The 19,387-nt window shown below is 42.5% G+C and overlaps 2 protein-coding genes across 2 annotated transcripts; both read right to left on the bottom strand.

The window, feature by feature from the left end:
* Positions 1-8,353: 8,353 nt before the first annotated feature.
* LOC147267965 (neurogenic differentiation factor 4-like) lies at positions 8,354-11,496 on the bottom strand. Its single transcript, XM_086200727.1, has 2 exons — positions 11,376-11,496; positions 8,354-10,045 (listed from the first exon to the last, which is right to left on the bottom strand). The coding sequence occupies exon 2, from the start codon at positions 10,037-10,039 to the stop codon at positions 9,041-9,043; it is 999 nt and encodes a 332-aa protein (XP_086056853.1). The 5' UTR covers positions 10,040-10,045; positions 11,376-11,496; the 3' UTR covers positions 8,354-9,040.
* Positions 11,497-15,277: 3,781 nt separating this feature from the next.
* On the bottom strand, positions 15,278-18,006 carry endou (endonuclease, polyU-specific). The gene is made up of 9 exons (XM_086196872.1): positions 17,949-18,006; positions 17,711-17,833; positions 17,515-17,637; positions 16,441-16,606; positions 16,135-16,340; positions 15,943-16,056; positions 15,761-15,867; positions 15,529-15,671; positions 15,278-15,433 (listed from the first exon to the last, which is right to left on the bottom strand). The coding sequence occupies exons 1-9, from the start codon at positions 18,004-18,006 to the stop codon at positions 15,313-15,315; spliced, it is 1,161 nt and encodes a 386-aa protein (XP_086052998.1). The 3' UTR covers positions 15,278-15,312.
* Between the last annotated feature and the right edge of the window lie 1,381 nt (positions 18,007-19,387).

The raw sequence follows: 19,387 nt of genomic DNA, 5'->3' as shown, positions 1-19,387 counted from the left end.
GAAAAACTGAAATCCTGCATAGTTTCCCCTCCTATTTATTGACATACTTAGTAATCAATAGGTTATACACTCATAAGGTGCATAACAGTTGATACAAATGCAAATGGAACATAGATATCTGTGTATATTATTCACCAACACATTACGGCCCACTAAGACTTCACTATCAAACATCACCAAAGACATTTCTCAACGACAGCTCACACAACTTTATTTTAAAACAGGGCCAGAACATTTTTTTCTGCAAAAACATCCACGTTACATTTCAAGCTGTTGCTGGAGTGGTCGGCGAAACATAAAATGTCACACCTCCCTGTTTGTTTCTTCACTTCGTCAGGAATGGTTCATTATTTCTGCTTCATCTGTCATGCTCTCATATGCTCTTGTTGGAGGAGGAACAATCTGGTCAGGAATGTCAGGACATGTGCTCCTTCTATTTAAGATCACTGTCTTTCTCTCTCCTCCCTTCATCATTCCCTCTCTGCATCACACTCATGATGTATGTCAAAGGTCAGGGGTCAGATAGGTTTAAGTGCAAAGTCTTGTTTGACAGTGAGAGCTGATGTCTGCAGGAGATTGAGAAAGAGAAGCATCAAAGAGAGGCATTCAAAGCCTCACATTAGACAGTCACTTGTTCTTTATTGTGTAACATATTGCAATAATGAAGGGATTCTGGCTTTTCTGCTTTTCAGGTCATTTTAGCGTGATCAAAGGAGGAATGCTCGGCATTGTGGGCGGTTGTGCACTGCTCAGTAGTCAGTTATGGTTCTACCTGAGCCCCACATGGGTCGCCTCTGATCCTAACAGGGCTGGAGGGATCTAATGCAGCATAGAGTGATTCAAAGGTATTTTTTTGAGTGGAGTAAATAAACATACACTGAGGTTATCATGGATAAATGAAGTAACGCAACAATCAGTGTGTTGATGTTCAGCTTGTTCAGCCCCCCTGTGTCCACACAGGTTTATCCCTCTCCTGTTTTTGAGTCACGACGGGCATTTTTCCTTTGTATAAAAATATCATCATGGCTTGAAATGTGTGTAAATTGTAATTTGTGTAGAAAAATAAGAAACATCCGCATTTGGATGGTTTTCCTTTTGATCTGACCGTTCACCATGACATTCTATCTGCCACCAAATCAAAATGGAAGTTCTCGTAGCGATGTATGCCAGGCACAGTAAACAGAAGAGCGCAGCCATATCAACAGAGGTTAGCCGTCGCAGCAGTGAATCGCCTGCGTCTTCAGAAGTTCCAATAGCAGAGGAGAAAAAACGAGCCCCATTAATGGAGGAGGCAAAGGTGGCGAAGAGCAAAAAAATCAAACACGAATTCCATCAATGAGACCGCTGAAGTGAAGAACTTCAAATGGATATTCAGCTGGACACTGACATTTGGGTTTCTGGTTTAAACTGGTTGCCAGGCTGCCTATCGTAGCAGGTTTACCAATGTAGCTAATGTAGCTAACTAGCAAGTGTCTGGAGCAGGAACTACACATTCAACACCAGCCAGGAACAAACCTCTAGATAAGTTGCTGTAACAGCAACCATCTAACGTTATATCAGAAACACTATTCTAGTTTCTGGAACAGAAGAAATCAGAAGTAATATATGTTTGTGTCTGGCCGCTAGTGATGGTAGCATGTTGCTAATGCTAGCTAGCATCCAGAACAGGAGTTACACACCCAGCACCAGCCAGAAACAAACTTCAGTACCAACCACCAAACATTATATTAGAAACATTATCTGAGCTCCTGCAGCACGGTGGTGCAGTGGTCAGCACTGTTGCCTCACAGCAAGAAGGTTCCAGGTTCGAGTCCCGGCTCCATCACAGGATCTTTCTGTGTGAGTCTCCATGTTCTCCCTGTTCCTGTGTGGGTTCTCTCTGGTACTCTAGCTTCCTCCCACAGTCCAAAGACATCAATTCTCAATCAAATCTGATTGATACTCTAAATTGACCGTAGGTGTGGCTGTGAGTGTGAATGGTTGTCTGTCTCTATGTGATGGACTGGTGACCCGTCCAGGGTGAACCCGCCTCTCGCCTGGAGGCTGCTGGGATAGGCTCCCGCCCCCCGCGACCCTTAACAGGATAAGCAGTAGAAAATGGATGGATGGCTGAGTTCCAAGAACAGATGCATTCAGTATTAAGCTATATTTGTTTAGCTGCTGGGAGCACTGGTAGCCTAATTTCTACTCACATTAGTTTTCACAAGCCAACAAAAAAAAAAATCAAGTATGTGTTTGATAATAACAACAAAGAACTTCTTTTTTTTTTTGCAGTGGCTTCTATCAATTTTTGCTGACTCTTGAAGAAGCTGAAAGGGGATTCAGTTTGAGATGCAACACCTGGCAAAAAAAAATAGTACGACTTAAAAACACCAGGGTGGACAGAGAGGAAGGTAAAATACAGTTGGAAACTGTTTGTAGCAACTTTAATGTCAAATGCCAATTCTGCCTCTCAGGATGAGGGAACCTAATATGTGAGGACAAGTGTGGAAGGGACGTAGAAGACAGGAGGGGCAGGACAGACACGGGGAAACCCAGCAACGGATGGCAGATTAGAGGAAACCAGGAGTGTGCATGTGTCACTGAGGAGGAGTAGGGTCGATGAAACTTGAGAGATGTCACAGAGAGGAGAATGTTGAGAGAAATATGAATATGAAATATGAGTGTAAATTCAGATCGGGTATCATACAAGTGCTTACAAGTGTTGTTCAGTAGAGTCAAGGGGATTGAGGTGAGATTGACACACGGCGCAATGTGGAGTAAATGTCAGTCTAATTCTGATGTGCTAAAGGGTCACTAACAGAATATGGTGAATAACACAGGGTTACATCCAGTCTATATTTTAACTGTTAATGACATTTAGCATGGTCATCAGTAAATGAGGTTTTTTTTATAGAAGAAATTTGCCAAAGACGTAAAGGATGTACATTACTCTGATGATCGGGTGTTTGACAAACATCAGTCGGAAAATAGTCTGCACGACAAAAACTAGCTGTTTTTATATGTTGTTGGTGGAAATCAAGGTTTCGTTCACATATATCTTCAGCAGGATAACCATTACAGTCAGTAAATGCATCAGGAGACGGCTTTTGGTGTACTATTACTATTTTAGAAAAGCATTTCATTGTCATTGGACATAGATAATACAAAATTTGTCCTCTGAACTTAATCAATTATCTACCAAGCAGTGAGCTGCTGTGTGTAAAGCTCATGGAGCAACTTCAGATCTTTCATCCAGGGCCTTGGTTTTTTGATGATGAGGGAAACCGGAGCACCCAGAGGAATAAGCTAACTCCACACAAAGGGGACCTGCCAAAGCCAGGATTTTAACTCAGGACACTCTTTTTGTGAGGCTGCCACATCCGGTGTTAACATCATCCCATATCCAGATCTTGTCTTCTTGTCTTGATGTTAGCCTGATTGCATTCATGCCTGGTATTAACATGTGTCTCCAGTTGGCACAGTCAGATCCCAGTGAGAGTTGATAGCCCCGTCTAGCTCATATCTATTTGGACATGTTCAAAAAAAAAGAAAAAATACATGGAAGAAGGAAAATGCGGCATGGTGGTGCAGTGGTTAGCACTGTCGCCTCACAGCAAGAAGGTTCCGGGTTCGAGTCCCAGCTCCATCACAGGATCTTTCTGTGTGAGTCTCCATGTTCTCCCTGTTCCTGCGTGGGTTCTCTCTGGTACTCCAGCTTCCTCCCACCATCCAAAGACATCAAGAGAGGACGAGGCTGATTGATACTCTAAATTGACCGTAGGTGTGACTGTGAGTGTGAATGGTTGTCTGTCTCTATGTGTTGGTCCTGTGATGGACTGGTGACCTGTCCAGGGTGAACTCACCCGTAGCCACTGGGATAGGCTCCAGCCCCCCCACGACCCCTAACAGGAATAAGCGGAAGACAATGGACGGACGGACGGACGGATGGAACAGAAAATGACGGTTATTTGAAGCAAGCTTGATGTGTGTTCAGGTTTGTTCTGTCTAATAGCTGCTAACCTGCTAGTATAGAGGAGTAGCCACACACATTAAGGGTATCGTGTGGTTGTACGCTGACTGCACACCAACATGCTTTTACACTGAGACCTCGATGGGCCTTGGGTGCGTTTACACCTGCAGAGTCATGTGGTCGGGCTTTAACGCCAGGTGAGAATGGGGAGTAGACCGCATGTTTTTACTGCCTCTGAAGAAGGGATGCCCAGGAAGACCCAGCTCGAGTCAAAGATTTCATTTGCATGATATCGACACACACTCAAACACCGTCAGACGTTGACGACATGCCACATGGGGGTCGGGTGAAAGAAAAGTAGGGAAGGACAGCAAATTAGAGCAGGAAGCACATTTCACCAGGTGGATACTGTTACACACAGTTTCCTCCCCCATCTTCCTCTTGAAATCTTTCTCCTCCTCCTCGCTGCAATAAAAGCTGTACAAGAACGCTCACCATTTCTTCTGGAGAAGCACTAGCGCTCGCTGCATTCCCCTCTCGTTCTGATCTATAAATGGCCCGTCAGTGTTTTCATCCATCTCCTTTCTCTCGGTGCAAGGGGCTGTTTGAACTCTCTCTGTTAACTTTTTTCTTTTTCTTTTTTGCCAAAAATTGAATTTGTATACAACAGAAAACAGAAACATTTTACGATTCAGGGTTTTGATGTCTAGAGGAAGTCACACAGTGGTAGATCGTGGATCAGGATAAAACCCTTCTACTTCCATTAGAACTAATGACATTCATGACAAAAAATATGATGAAATTCATGTTTGTCTTTTTGTAAAACTTATATTTACCTCCACCGAGGAAGTAATGTTTTCTGGGACGTTCTCACAGTCCTCGGATTTGCTGTCTGTTTTTACTACCTTACCTTTGCTGAGCCTCACCTCCTTATTTTGAAATTCATGTCAGTCAAATTATTGCATTCTGTGTTGCCCAGCCGTTGGAGAAGCATTCAGATCCTTACACAAACATAGAAATAGCAACATATAAAACAAGAAAAATTAAGAAAAATGTCTTGCATTCAAAACTTGTTTGGTATTATTCGAAAAATGTGGTCAAAATATGATGTATTTTGCTGATGCATCAAAGCGTTCATAAGCATCATTCTGCTGGAGGAAGAGCACATTATTGCCATTTATTCTGTGGAGCAGTGTCATCAATGGCAATGCATCATATGATATGAATAGATTATACCTCAAATGAAAGTTAAAGCATAAAGTGAGATATGGACATAATACAGTACTCAAGCACAAACCTCAAATGTGTGCTTTGATGCAAACACTACAGAATTTAATGAAGATTTGTTGTATTATTTGTCATTTCTTCTTTTTGAGTGGTTGTTTCAGTCTTTCAAATATTCAACCAACCCATGATTTAGTTCCATTTCATTAATGATCGCCTGTGATTGAAATATTCATACAGGTTTAGTTACATGTAGATGAATGAATACTATCTGAGTCTCTAAACTCTACGTGAAGTGAAACATATCAAACAGCAAAATGTAACCCAAACTAAGACTTTGATTTCAGATTTTGCTGGTTGTTGTTTTGGTTTGGGTTTTTTTTTTTTTTGCTCCTCCGATGGCCTGGAAATTGTTGTTTCCTTTTGTTCTTCATTTTCCACCTCAAGGAAAAAAGTGCCGACCACATTCCTCTCCCCTACAAGCTGGAGATCTTCAGTTCTGCCTTTGAAGATTTAATCAGGCTGATTTCCTTGATTAATCCTTTTTCATGTCCTTTCATGGTGAATAATTAGAGAGTTTGATATGAACGGTAGCTGGATGGAGAGGACAGCAAGCAGATTTCTGATTGAGCAGGGTCCCCATGAGGTACCTTCATTAGCCTGATTCTTCTGATCCAAACACTCCGTCAACCAGTTTACATGTAAATAGGTTAATTCTATTCCCACTCTTCACTCACTCACCGCTGGCTCACTGTGTTTACCAGCACATCTCACCAAGTGTAGATCCATCATACTTGTGTGGAACATGTGACTGCAAACACATTTAAAAATTCACTCATAATATTTATGGAAGCAAAGCAGTGAGGGATCATGAGCTATTTATCACCTCAGCATATGCTCCAGGTTCTCTTGTGGGTTGTCTAGTGCTGACACCTAGTGGTGAGACGCTCCTATCCCATCGAGTCAATGATTTTACTCCTGTCACCACTAGGTGGCAGTGCAAATCCATAATTCTCATTTACAGATTCAGCACTGAGCCGTTAAATCCCCCCTAATTTCCTATAATATAACATATTGTGTTGAAAATACAAATGCTTATTTTGGTGCACTGTTCATTGCTGCTTGATGTTTTGATGTTTTTGTGTAAAACTGCTTCATTTAGTTGTGTAGCTGTGAGGATGAGGCGCTGCGGGCCGACTGCCCCTCTTCCCTCAGGATTAGTGACTTAATGCAACCATTCAGACACTGAGCTTTGATCAGCAGCTTAATGCTGTTTTATCCCAAATAACACAGCCCTGCATGCAAGTTGTGCATATACACTCCACATGTATTAACATACTTAAAATGCACAATATATGTATTTTACACTCTATGATCATTTTAACTGATAATATTAAGTGTTTGGAGAGCTGCAAATCCAATGTAATGCCTACATTTTAAAAAGTATTGCTCTCCAAGAGCACCAGGGGCTGTTTCCATTGCAGCATCATACAGATCAGTGTCTCGTCAGAGGGGTCAAGGGTCAAAAAGGGTCAGCTCAATTGTTGTCCTTTGCTTTTCTTGGGTTTAAAAAATAGCTTCTTTTTTTTTCAAATTCAAATGATTTCAATTTCTCTAAAAGGCACATATGGACATAAAAACAGCATGAAAAAAAACACCCTACATGTTTGAAATCATTCCTGCACCGCTGTGATGATGCTCTGTTTCTGTCATTCATCCGGCTCCTTAGAGTTAGTCCATGTTTAGTTGTGCAAATGCACTGCAAACGCACACACACACACACACACACACACACACACACACACACACACACACGCACACACACACACACAGAGGCTTATACTAATCCATGTGAAAACAAGGCGATATATTTCTCCCAGTGCAGGTCGTGCGTGGGATGTTCATCAGGATTATGAGCGTTTCATCCATAATATCACCTCTGACATTATACTTAGCTAACACTCACAGTCAGAGCAGGAAAGGTTCATCCATGCACCGTCGTGCAGAAATTCACAAACACACCATCAGAGTGAGGTTACTACTGGGGACTCCTTCAGACCATTCCCACCAATGAGCTATGACCCAAGGTGACCTTTTGACCCTTTTCTAACTGACCTCTCAGTGGGTGGCCTTTTCGCTGACCAACAAAGTCATGAATCACCAAAAGTGGCTGATCTCATCAGATTATCTCACTTTGCCTTTACGTTTCCAGCCTGATTTGTTTAACTTATTAGTTAGTTCTGCATTCTCTCATTCCTGCTGCTCCATCAGCACAGAAAGAAGAAACAGTCTGATGTTTCTGGATGAAATGTATCAGCGCAGGAATGATATGAGGATTATATACTGGGATTAAGATTCGTTCATATGTGGCATTGATGAGACATGAATACTGGAATTGAGCTTTTTTGACTTCATGGGAAATATCTTTTTTTAATCACTATGTACTATTGAAAAGCTTTTGTATAAACTTTGAGTTCCTTCTGTGGAAGTGAGCTTGTGCTGGCTTGAAAGAGAGAAGGTCCAGTTTTCCTCCATCATGTATCTTGATGGATTTTCTTGTACTTGCAACACAGTGAGGACCCGAATGTAAATTTAACCAAAAGAATAATTTTTTTTTTAAAACGAGGACTTTTATGTGTATGTGTGTGTGTGTGTGTGTGCTTGTGCGTGTGTGTGCCAGGTATTCCTCTTTCTGTCTCATCCAGCCACATTGTGGGGACTCCCCTTCGTGACCCGTAAAGGTTTGTGTTAGCATTTGTGGTTAACTCGTCACGTGTCCTGTGAAGTGATGGAGACACAACTGTGTAGTTCTTCCACATGTGAGTGTTAAACTGTGGTCTGAGAGGGATTATGCCATCCCCATATTAGTGAGGAAGAGGTCTACATGTTAATCATAAATCTTTATCTCACAATCCTGCATTGTACATCAGGCCTTTCATTAGAAGATGGCCGGAGGATTAGTGCGACTTAACCACAAACTAGTGAATGAAAAAAAAACCCAAAACAAAACAAAGAAGCAAGTAAACAAGAGGCTGCTGGTGCCGAAACGCTGGAGGTTCAGTATGAGAGACGAGATGAAGTAAGTGTTGACAATGCGGAGATTGATGGTTTTTTTTTTGACAAAGTTTAAAGCGAATATGCAACAAAAAAAACACCAAAGAATTTATTTGTTGATATGTATTTTAATAACATCAATAATCCAAGTAAAACAAAATCAAAAACATGTAAAAAAAATGAATCCATTACATCCCATGCAAAATCAGTTTATATCCATTGTTAACCTGAGAATCCCATTTTCCCTGTTGCTATTCATTTCCTTCCTTTCTTCATCTACAGTCAACATCCTCCAAAGCTCATCTACCTGCTACTAAGAAGACTACCCCTAAATTTGTTTCCAGTGTAAAACGGGACGAAATAAAGTAAACTGAACACAAAAGAAGGACAACAGACAAACCATCCATGGAAACGGCAAATAAAGACATGCTTTGACCACAGTTATATATGAAAACAAAACCAGAAACACAAACACACCAGAACAAAGTCCTTATATAAATTAGACAATAAATAACAATAGTTTAATTTATGTTGACTATCTGATGTCACCATAGCTAAATTGGAAGTGCTTCTATGACCAGGACATGGAATCACAACTATGCTGTCAACAGAGAAGTTCCTGTTTGGTCCCTTAGTTATTTGGTTTTTTAATATCGAGTATTTTCTAATTTTTATTCATAGTCCGTTGTGCACGTACTTCACCTGACTACTGAGACATCCTGATCAGTCTGTGTTAATGAAGAGTAGGGCAGACATATTGACTTGTTACTGTATCTATGGCAGAAGCAGAATCGACCCCCCTGATCCTTCTTAGTCTCTGTAGACGGGGATTATCTGTCGGGGGGGCATGTGAGGTGGATGGTAGGAGTCGTATGATCCCTCTATGTGTACGTCATAGCCGCTCTGAGTCTGATACAGGTTGTGATCCGCAGGAGAGGGCGAGTAGTGGGGTGGGGGTAAATAGTGGGGTGAAGGCTCCTGCTTGTTGACCAGATTGCTGCTGATGCTGAGAGGTGGAGTCGGGGGGCCTTCATAGGGAGGGGTCCCAACACCGCCAGCGTTATACTCATTTGGTGAATGATTCTCGTACACTCCTCCTTTCACTGCCCTCATGTGAAGCAGGTGAGCAGAGTCAAACCTGCCGTACGGTGGGCTCGGCAGGCCTGCTGAGGAGTAGCTCACCACGCCACCGAGAGGGGTAGGTGGCGCCCGAATACTTTGTCTCTCATCAGGCCTCACTCCGACTCCAGGAGCTGCACTCAGCTGCAGACAGCCTGCCACGAGGTTGGTGGTGGGCTGTGAGAGGCCCTTACACAGCGTCTCCATGAAAGCTCTGCTCTCTGTGGAAAGACCCCCCTCCAGGGCTGCTGACAGAGCACAGATGTAGTTGCGGGCCAGCCGTAAAGTCTCAATCTTAGATAGTTTCTGGGTTTTTGAGTGACAGGGCATGATGCTGCGCAGGTTCTCCAGCGCATCATTCAAACCGTGCATACGAGAGCGCTCCCGGGCATTGGCCTTTACACGTCTGGCACGGAAACGCTCCTGCCTGGCCTTGGTCATCCTCTTTCTCTTAGGCCCACGTCGTTTTGAACCGTTTTCATCTTCTGGTCCTTCTTCATCCTCCTCGTCTTCCTCTGCATCCTCGCTGCCCACTTCCCCTGCCTGCTGTTGGTTCAAGCCACCTGCTCTGTGGCGGCGCGATGAAACCATCGCATCTCCATCAGGTGAGCTCATGTCACCATCCATCCATTGCAGAGGGCTGACGTCCTCCTCGCCCTCCTCGTGTCGCACACATGGCTTAATCATCATAGTCCTCTGGAGACAAGAGCAAAGTGTCGTCAAACACAAGAACTGAGATTTATTCATGATGATCAATGAAGAAACTCGTCTGTACTGATATTTCCATAGATCATGTCATATATCTCACTAGAGGTCAAACTGGTGTCACAGTGTAAAAGAATCCCTCACATATGTGGGAGAAAATGTTTGTTTTTTTATTATTCTGCAACAGGTTTTGTCCTCAATTACCTACAGTTTGTGTGTGTGCTGCTTTATATAAATATTACTGTCAATATCAACTCAGTTAGGTACGAATATGTTCTGTATTCATGTTAATATAATAGCCAATAGCAGTGATCCAATGTTGTGCCTAATCAAAACTCTTGATATACACTTTACTGACAAAATTTTAAACATTTAAAAAAAACAAGCATTTTAATGCAATTTGAGTACAATTTTTCTTTTGCAATTTGGTATTTTTTACTTTGTGTAAAAAATTTTGTCTATACATGTGATATACAGTCATACTCTCACCTTTGTTGTAATGATGCTTCGATGATGAAACAATAAGTGTTTTTTTTACCAAAAGCTCAAATATTGGCTCAGGAAACTGAGAATAAATCACCGAATGATGAGGAGGTAGTTTTCCCTCATCAGTTATGTAAATTAGATGTTAAAATTAGAATTATCAAATGAAGATGCACGTATTGGTGTCAGGTGTGAGGTTTTTGAGGCTTGTCGACAGTCGTAACTACTTTGGCTGTCTTTACGGAGGACCTGATGAGTTCAGCACCGGACAGCTCCCCGCCTCCTCACGCGCCACAGGTGCCGTGAGGTTGAGCGTCCGGGATATTTAGACGTAAAGAAAAGAGGTGCCCCTTTTTTTTTTCGTGAATTCCTCCCCCTTGTCTCCTCCTCTCTTTCCTCCCTCAGGGCTAATCCTGGTCAGTTTCTGAACTGGCGAAAATAAAGTCACTGAAAGGTTGGGACTTCAATCTGGGCCACGACAGGATTTGCTCCGTGGATGAGGCGAGGACCATGGGATTAAATGAAAGATCAACCTCCCCGGATCAGTGACAGAGGACTCTGATTGAATTGAAACAGACATTCCCAAATGCTGAAATGCTACATCTCTCCACACATGGCGTGCATCGCAGATACCGTCAGCTGAGTTTGTTCTTAGACAAGCCTTTAGAACATATTTGTATTTTTTTTTTAAAAGTCTCTATTTACTTCCTGTTGCCTCTGTTCAAGTTAGAGACTTAAACTGTGAACTGCGCGGAATAAAAGTGAAGAGTTAAACTCTTTTAGATTGTATGAATTACTTAATAACGTTTAAATATATTTGTCAGAAGCTTTCAAATACCTCTCTCGAAGTTTGACCGATGATTCCTGTCTTCAGTGCTCACAGTTTGGTGTCCTTGTCCATCAACCAGAGCTGTCTCACTGTGTCCCTGTTCAGAGCTGTCCCTCAGTCTCGGGTCACTCGACAGGGGCTCTGGCTTTAACCTCCCGGGTAGTAAAGCTCCTCCCCCCCTCCGCCATCCATCTCCTGCTGACGCGCAAGGGCTCGCGCGTGGCTGGCCCGTGGCGGTCTCTGGAGCTCCACTCTGTGTGTGTGTGTGTGTGTGTGTGTGTGTGTGTGTGTGTGTGTGTGTGTGTGTGTGTGTGTTTTGTGGAGATGTGCATAAGCTCGCTCGCTCTAACACCCCAGACAGGCAGGAGAGGCCCGGGCCCTTTGTTGCTTTGCATTGAGGAGCGGTGGGGAGACGCGCTGAGGCTGTTGAGCTTAACTGTATGTGACAGCTTGAAGTTGCATGTGAGCAGGTGTTTACTCCATCCTCTTAAAGCCATCCATCCATCCATCCACCCATCCATCCATCCATCCATCCATCCATCCATCCAGCCCCACGGCGGAGATAGTCTGTTGAACAAGTTCATTTCACCCAGAGGTAGCATGGACCAGATGAGGTGCCTCGGTCAAGTCCATGGCCTCTTGGTTCTCCACCTTTAAGCATAACGACCCACATTGCGTGTTTGATTAGGATTCCCTGAATGAAATGTGGCTCTCATGCTGTTTAGGTAAGAATTAAAGTTTCCCTTCAGACATGTCAAATAAACACTGAATATTAAATTGCAGCTCTCAAATATGGAAGAGCCAATACCTGCATTCATATTTTCCCCCTGCTCCTTGATTTATACACTACTGTCTGTTTGTGTGTGTGTGTGTGTGGGGGGGGGGGGGGGGGTGCATTTATCAATGATTATCTTGATTAATCAATTAATCCATATTGGATTGTCATTTAAAGGAAATCTTCAACTTTTTGTGAGCGGGGGAAACAGACACATGGAGACAACCTGACCACAAGTTAGCAAAGAACTCATACTGATTACTAAGTTACTTGTCACAGCTGCAGACAGTTCAGTTCAAACTTATCTCAGGTTGTAAAAAAAAAAACCTTTCATAACTATTTAAAAAAACATCTGACCTGTAAAAGATGATTTTATTTTAACAAATATTACCACCACACGCATTTGAGTGTTAAATGTTAAAATGCAAGTGATACATTTTCCCATCCGTTTGTGAATGTCAGTAATTTAGGTAGGATTTACACGACGTCGTGTTCCTCCGCACTCATCATCACTGATCTGGGAATGAAGTAACAGGGAATACCTTTTATTTAGGATCGGTGCACCACATGCGCCAAAAGAGAGACTCAAGATAGGCTGCAAGGTTGTGTGCACACCCAACGTATGAGCCTCTGTGTCCCATTTCATCCCCACTCCGACCACCGCAACCCACTGCTCCTCCCCCAGGGTTGCTGTTGCTGCCATTCCGCACCTGCAGCCTGGAATGGGAATAGTGGAGCCAGGCCCTCAGCATCCCCAGAGGGGAGGTAGCTGGGGACTGTGTTAGCAGAGGCTTTGTGCCCCTATTGCAATCTCTCCTAACGCTGTTAATGATACGAAAATGCTCATGTACATTATTTAGCTTCTTGCCAATTAAATTTCATTCATTTCTAAGTTGAACCCACATTGTTTCAATTAATATCTCACAAGTAGTGTTCAAGTGTGTCCTGTATGTATGCCATAATGTCCCCCAGCTCCCTCTGCGCCCGCCACACATGATGATAGTGGAACTTAACTTCCTATTTTAACAGTCGGAGGCTCAGATGCTCGGCTATTCTCCCCTGGCTGCTCAGCATTGCTCTGAGGACGTTCACTCACCTTTCCAGGATATGTTTGTTCAATCTAGTTATTACCACACATAAAACTTCACTTGAGTACACACACACGAGCATGACCTTCCTCTGAATCCCTAGTGCTTCTGCGTGTGTGACAGTGAGGGAAAGTGGGTTTTGTCCATCTGTCATACTGGAAGTCCTGGGAGAGATGCCAACAGCATGAGGAGTATGTGTGTATGTGTGTGTGTGTGTGTGTGTGTGTGTGTGTGTGTGTGTGTGTGTGTGTGTGTGTGTGTGTGTGTGTGAAATCAATGTGGTCATGTGTGTTCATGTTAGGGAACACACATTATAGTCTTCACTATCAGCAGGCTCTTAGAGACGTTTTTACACAGTCTCTTCAGTTGTCCAAGATTATCTCTGTCTCTTCATATTTACTTCAAAATGGGTGCTAGTGCTAATAGTAATGACAATATGGTCATCAAATTGTTTGGACAGCCTTCAAAAACTCCAGAGAATGAACGTTACTCTGTGTTTCATGGTCCCCCATCAACTTTAGAAATGACCCCCATCTAAGCCAAACTTGAACCTCCCTCCAGCCCAGGAGCGACCTGGGGGAGACAGGGGTGATGTTGACCATGTGTCCTCCCACCTACCATCTCAATGATTGACCCCACTACTGGATGAAATAGTCCCCCCTACTTTGCCTGAACCGCTAAACCCCCTCAACCCTTCCCTAAACCCTCTGTTGGCCCCCTGTTGTGCGTGCTCATTGGTTGACCGCCTTCAGGCGTCCCTTTTTCACGGGTCTATTGTCTGGCGCCATAAGCAGCTTTGTTTCTGCATGTGCAGCTGGGCTAGCCTGCGCAGCCATTAGCTACAACACGCTAAAGGGAGAGCGGGATAATATAATTACAAAACAAAAGTCAGGTGGCTCACAAGATCTGCCAGAAGAAGCCAATTTGGGGGAGATGCGAGGACACGCTGGCGGGTGGCCAGCTATAATTCGATTATGAAGTTGTGCGGATGACAAAGGAAACAATTGAATCTTTTTTTCTTTTATTTGCCCCACTGAGATTTAATTTGATTCATTTCGAGCTTTTAGAAATATCAGCATGAAAAGAGAGAAGATTTACTCTTCTAATTTTGTAGCTGTCAGTTCAGAAGATGTGCTATGGTCTGACAAAACAGCCAGAGAAGTTCTTCCCTGGCCTAACCGGACCAGATGAGTCACTGAGGGCCATAGTTCTGCTGCAAACGGACGGGTCTTGTGCTCTAATTTTGCATGAATGCACACAGACTAGCGGACAATGGGATCAGTGGCAGATCCATCTCCTGTAATACTTTCTTTAAACGGGGCTGCAAGTGTGTCCCCCTGTTCTGTCGGCAGACCACAATTTATCCTGTTAGTCACCCTGGATGAGTGAAAGAGTAAAATCTACCCCCATCCCAGCTGGACACACACACACACACACACACACACACACACACACACACACACACACACACACACACACACACACACACACACACACACACACTGGGGAGTTATACAAACAGCTTTATGGACAGCTGATAAGAGCAGGTTTAGCTGGTGGCTACTGTTCAGAGTAGGTCAAGCAGAACAGGATCCGTTCATGTCTTTTTGTTTCTATAGTTCATATCGCAAAAAGGCTGCATTTTGTTTGTTGTTTTGTTTTGTAGGACAATAAGCAATTGTGTCAAATGCTCACATGCTCTTACTATTGAAGGGTTGGTGTCACTATTGTGCCCGCTGAGGGTGTGTAAACGCCCATTTTTTGCCCCATTAGGCACAGCTTGATCGTGCCCCCGGGAGAGCGCTACATTCTCATGCTCTGCGAGGCCAGGAAGGTTTCACTGCAGATGAATAGACTGTCTGGTTTATGTACTTTGTTTATGAAAGTAGTGATGAGACACTTGTGTGGCTGGACTACTGCTTTATTGAGACATTTGGAAGAAAAATGGTGCGACACATATACTTCATATGATCATTTTTAAACATGCATCTCTCACCGATACATAATGCCCCTGTTGGGAATATTATCTCAATCCGTTTATATCAGCTGGCACCTCCATAAGTTTTAATCATCTATGGCAGGTTCAGTTCCTGGGAGTTGCAGGAAACGCAGAGCCGATAAACTTCTTCCCATCACCATAGAAAGATTTCTCCCAGGTGTAAGTTTGGATAATCAACTCCTTCCCTCCCAGGCTCAGATGACATCTGAAGACACATAAACAACAGAATCAGAGGAGCTGACAAGCAAGAGAAAAGAAAACACACACACAAACACACACATACACATCATTTGTACTCACTGTTTTCCAGGGCGAGTGATGTAACACAGGCTGTAAACAGCAAAGTCAAACTCAGGGCTGCAGCCGATAACTGCAGAGCCGACCTGTTTGAAGTAGCCGTCCCACATGAACTGCATCCCCATGACGTCGGGGTAGGTTGTCCACTGAGAGCGGGACAATAAGACAGGCAAGAAATGAAGGCAATGCTGTGTAGGTAACAGTACACCAACATGTTTTAAATATCTGTGCTTACAGGCCCGTTGAAGCTGTGGCTGTAGTAGTTCAGCAGTCCTCGTTTCTCAAGAAGATAAAACTGGATCCAGTTGTGGAAGCCGGACACTTTCCCTCCCTTAACCTCACCTGATACAGAATGTGTTTCTCGATAAACCCAGAGAAAATAAAGCCACCTGGAGCATTTCAATCACATGTACACACCTGCAAAGATGTGCTCAAAACCACTGGAGTCCATCTTGTTGTTGTTGCGGGAGTACAGGCCGAACCACATCATCTTCAGATCATGAATGAACTCTCCCTCTGTTGCATAGACACCTAGAGTGCAGAGTAGCATTCATTTTAGCCGCTAACATCAGGTGAAGGGTAAAGATACGTTTCAAGAGCGCGACTGACCCTTGGTGTAGAAGAAAGCAAACAGCTCCCTGCCCAGCTCCGTGTTCAACATGGTTTCCTTCACGAAAGTTTCCTGTTCAGCCAACTGCTGAGAGCTGAAGTCCTCCGCCTGTCCTGTCATCCTGTGGTAGTTGTCCAGCACAGCCAGGAGAGCAGCGTAGGTAGGCCTGGAGAACAGAGCCTCCTCATCCAGGTAGCGGAACAAGCTGGAAGTACAAAAAACCAACAGCAAAATGACAAAAGAACAAATGAGGGTTCAATGAATCCAGGAGAAGAGGAGCTTGATGATGAAAGATGTGGTCTCACGGTTCAGAGGAGAGGTCCATCTGAGAACTGGTCTGAGAGTCTGGAACCAGAGCCTGAGGGTCAATGATTAACTCTGAGGCAGATGCTCTGTTTGAGTCCAGAGCGTAAAGTGTCTCAGAGATGGCTTTGATCTCAGCATCAGAGACCACACTACCGCCACCAGCACCTGCACAGCAACACACACAATTACACAGACATCAGTACTCTTAACACTGAATATATCCTGATTTGAATTAATATGGTAAAAATAGAGAAAAATGCTTGGGATGAGCAAACTGAACTTCTTTTGACTGTTATGCGTTATTAGCACAACAGGGACACCTGCTGGTGACATTGACCAAAAGCAGAATGACAGCCTGAGAGAGAACAATGAGCAAATGGTTGCATTGCAATGACCTCCAGAAAATATGAGTTTAACATGAAATTTTGGAGCTACTTGTTGCTTCCGATTTCAGATTTCTGATTCAGTGTCCATTAGAATTAGAATCACTCCTGTATAACAGCTTACTTTCATGTAACTGGTAAAAATCTATCACACTTTCACATGTACGTACTGATTTTTTATCATGCACATTTTAAAATATTTATATCTCATCTTTTTGTATCCCTTTAGTGACTGCTTTGTTTACCTCTTAATTTTACAATTTTTCACATTTAATATATTGTAAATAAGTTGTATTTCCTATTTAATTTTTTTGGTTCACTAGAGCTGGAAGCTGATTTATTATTGTATACTTTATCTTTATTAGTTGTAGTAATAGTAGTAGAGGTGGTATTTTTACGCTTTTCTATGTTGCAAAAAATTCAAAGTGTACGTAATTTATATATTATTGTCAGCAAACCAAAACACCTCAAAAAGATACAAATTTTGAAAAAATTATACCTTATCATTACCTTATAAATATTCCATTCTTCATTTTATTGTGTTCTATTCATAACTCTATCTGACTTCGCTACTGCACGACAATAATTCCCCTCGTGGGTGGATGTGAAAGTCAGCAGATGTTGGCGCAAGTGTCGGTTGTTCGCTGTGCTAGTGGGGGTCATCCAGGGGTGACATGCAGTTTGTCTTACTGTCACAGACGTCTGCGTAGTCGCTGCAGCAGTTGTTGTATTTGGAGCACTTGGAGTTGCAGTGACACTCGTTTTGAGAGTTGTAGTTCTCATCACATCTGCCTTTGCAGGACGTGGCTCCAGCTAGAAGTGAAACGTGCACGTGATGGGAGGCACACGTTGGTAGATAAACAGTCATTACTAATATCTAACTTACCTTTACATAATTCAGCGTAGTCTGAACAACAGTCTTTGAAGCGCTCACAGGAGGGATTACACTGACAGGAGAAGTTACTGTCTGTTCCATAACCACAGCGGCCCTGACAGGAGTCCAGGGTGTCTGCAAACCAACCGGACGTATAACAAGACATTAATGACCTTTGTAGCGGTTTTTCATGTTAATACATTCATCTGTACAGGTGAGTTGTGGTCATAATAAAGGAGGAAAAACCTACTGCTGTGTCCCAGGCAGAGCAGGCTCACCCAAAGAGCAAAGACCAACACAATCTTCATCTTGGCTAAGCAGGACCGTGAAAACAAGGCGATCTGACTCTTATCACGGTCGTCCTTTTATAGCACGTTTCACCCGACCCATGCATCCCATGAGCCAGCCCATATGGCAGAGTGTCAATACTTTCTTGTTACATGTTGTAATAAGTTCACTGTGGTATTTGGGTTGTATGTTTGAACAAAAATGATAAAGTATGGACCTGAAATATATTTCAAAACGTGTAAATAAACTTCTCTGTCAAACTCCCCACCTGCTTAGCTCAAACACACAGTTTAAATTTATCACCAAAACATCAAAAAGTGAGATGCAGAACCTTTGCTCTGATATGATCATGCATTTCACATCAAAAGTATGAAGTTTAAGATCTGTTGAAGACTATTACACTCTTTAAGGACCTTTCTTTTTGCTCCTGCCAGAGAGACAGATGCTGCGTTTCACAGGGTTTGTATAAAAATAGCCGATCATGTTGAAGTCACGTGTTTTGCCATTAACAAAACAGCAAAAAATTTATTTGATTTGATGATTTAACTCAAATGTCCAGCTACAGAGTGACAGTATCAAAATAATGTCTGTGTGATTCATTAGACAAGAGCAACATTGTGGTTCTTTCCTTGGGAACTGCTGTCTTTGTGTCAAGATTTAAAAAATGAAATTGAAAAAAAAAAACTCTAAAAATGACTACAAAAGAAGATTATGCCAGTCTTTTTTTTTTTTAACTTTGTGCATAATTCCACGTTTAATTTCGTAGGGAGGTAAAAGATCACATACTCTTCTTCTTTTGACAACCTTTTTATTATGAAGTGGCTTTGAGTATTTATAAAAGTCATGCAAAATGTCAATTCATAATAACAATATCAATGATAATGATTAATAATGGTAATTATAATAATAAAAAGCAGGGATTTTTTTTTACATCAGGACATAGCTTTGTTTGTATTTGCAATGGAGGTTAAATTAAAGTTTTTTGAATGGAAAAAATTCACATGCAGTTCGTAGTAGTAGATGATTTACAGATAAAAGCATTTGAAATACATAAAAATGAAGCTGTTTTTTTTCAGCTTATCTCCTCATGATGAGACACACATTAATGATCAGAGCTGCAGATAGAAACCTGGAACCTGAAAATTTATGTATTTATTATATTTTAGAGTCCTGACAGGGTGAAATGCAATCCGCTAATCATCTCTTGGCTCTTCACTATTGTCACCTGAGCCCTCAGACTCTGCAGTGTGAAGATTACATTAGGATTATACAAAGCAACATCCATGCCTTTATTTTTTCATTTATTTAAATAAAAAAGTGACTGGATATACTTTTAATCTTTAAGACGAGCATTATATTTACTATTTTAGTACCTAAAATGGGAGTTTAAAATGTGTGTAT

The sequence above is a fragment of the Aulostomus chinensis genome, chromosome 3 (assembly GCF_037954235.1).
Source record: "Aulostomus chinensis isolate RoL2024-O1b breed Wild chromosome 3, RoL_Achi_v1.0, whole genome shotgun sequence".
NCBI lineage: Eukaryota > Metazoa > Chordata > Actinopteri > Syngnathiformes > Aulostomidae > Aulostomus > Aulostomus chinensis.
Note: the sequence above shows the minus strand (reverse complement) of the source record. Positions and strands in the feature narration are given on the sequence as shown.

What these genes read in the sequence shown, in the direction of transcription:
- LOC147267965 (XM_086200727.1), bottom strand. Translation starts at nt 10,039, where the DNA reads ATGATGATTAAGCCATGTGTGCGACACGAGGAGGGCGAGGAGGACGTC.
- endou (XM_086196872.1), bottom strand. Translation starts at nt 18,006, where the DNA reads ATGAAGATTGTGTTGGTCTTTGCTCTTTGGGTGAGCCTGCTCTGCCTG. An exon ending in CTACGCTGAATTATGTAAAG is followed by an intron (nt 17,638 to 17,710) that starts GTAAGTTAGATA and finishes TTTCACTTCTAG; the next exon opens with CTGGAGCCACGTCCTGCAAA. An exon ending in CTACGCAGACGTCTGTGACA is followed by an intron (nt 16,607 to 17,514) that starts GTAAGACAAACT and finishes GTTGCTGTGCAG; the next exon opens with GTGCTGGTGGCGGTAGTGTG.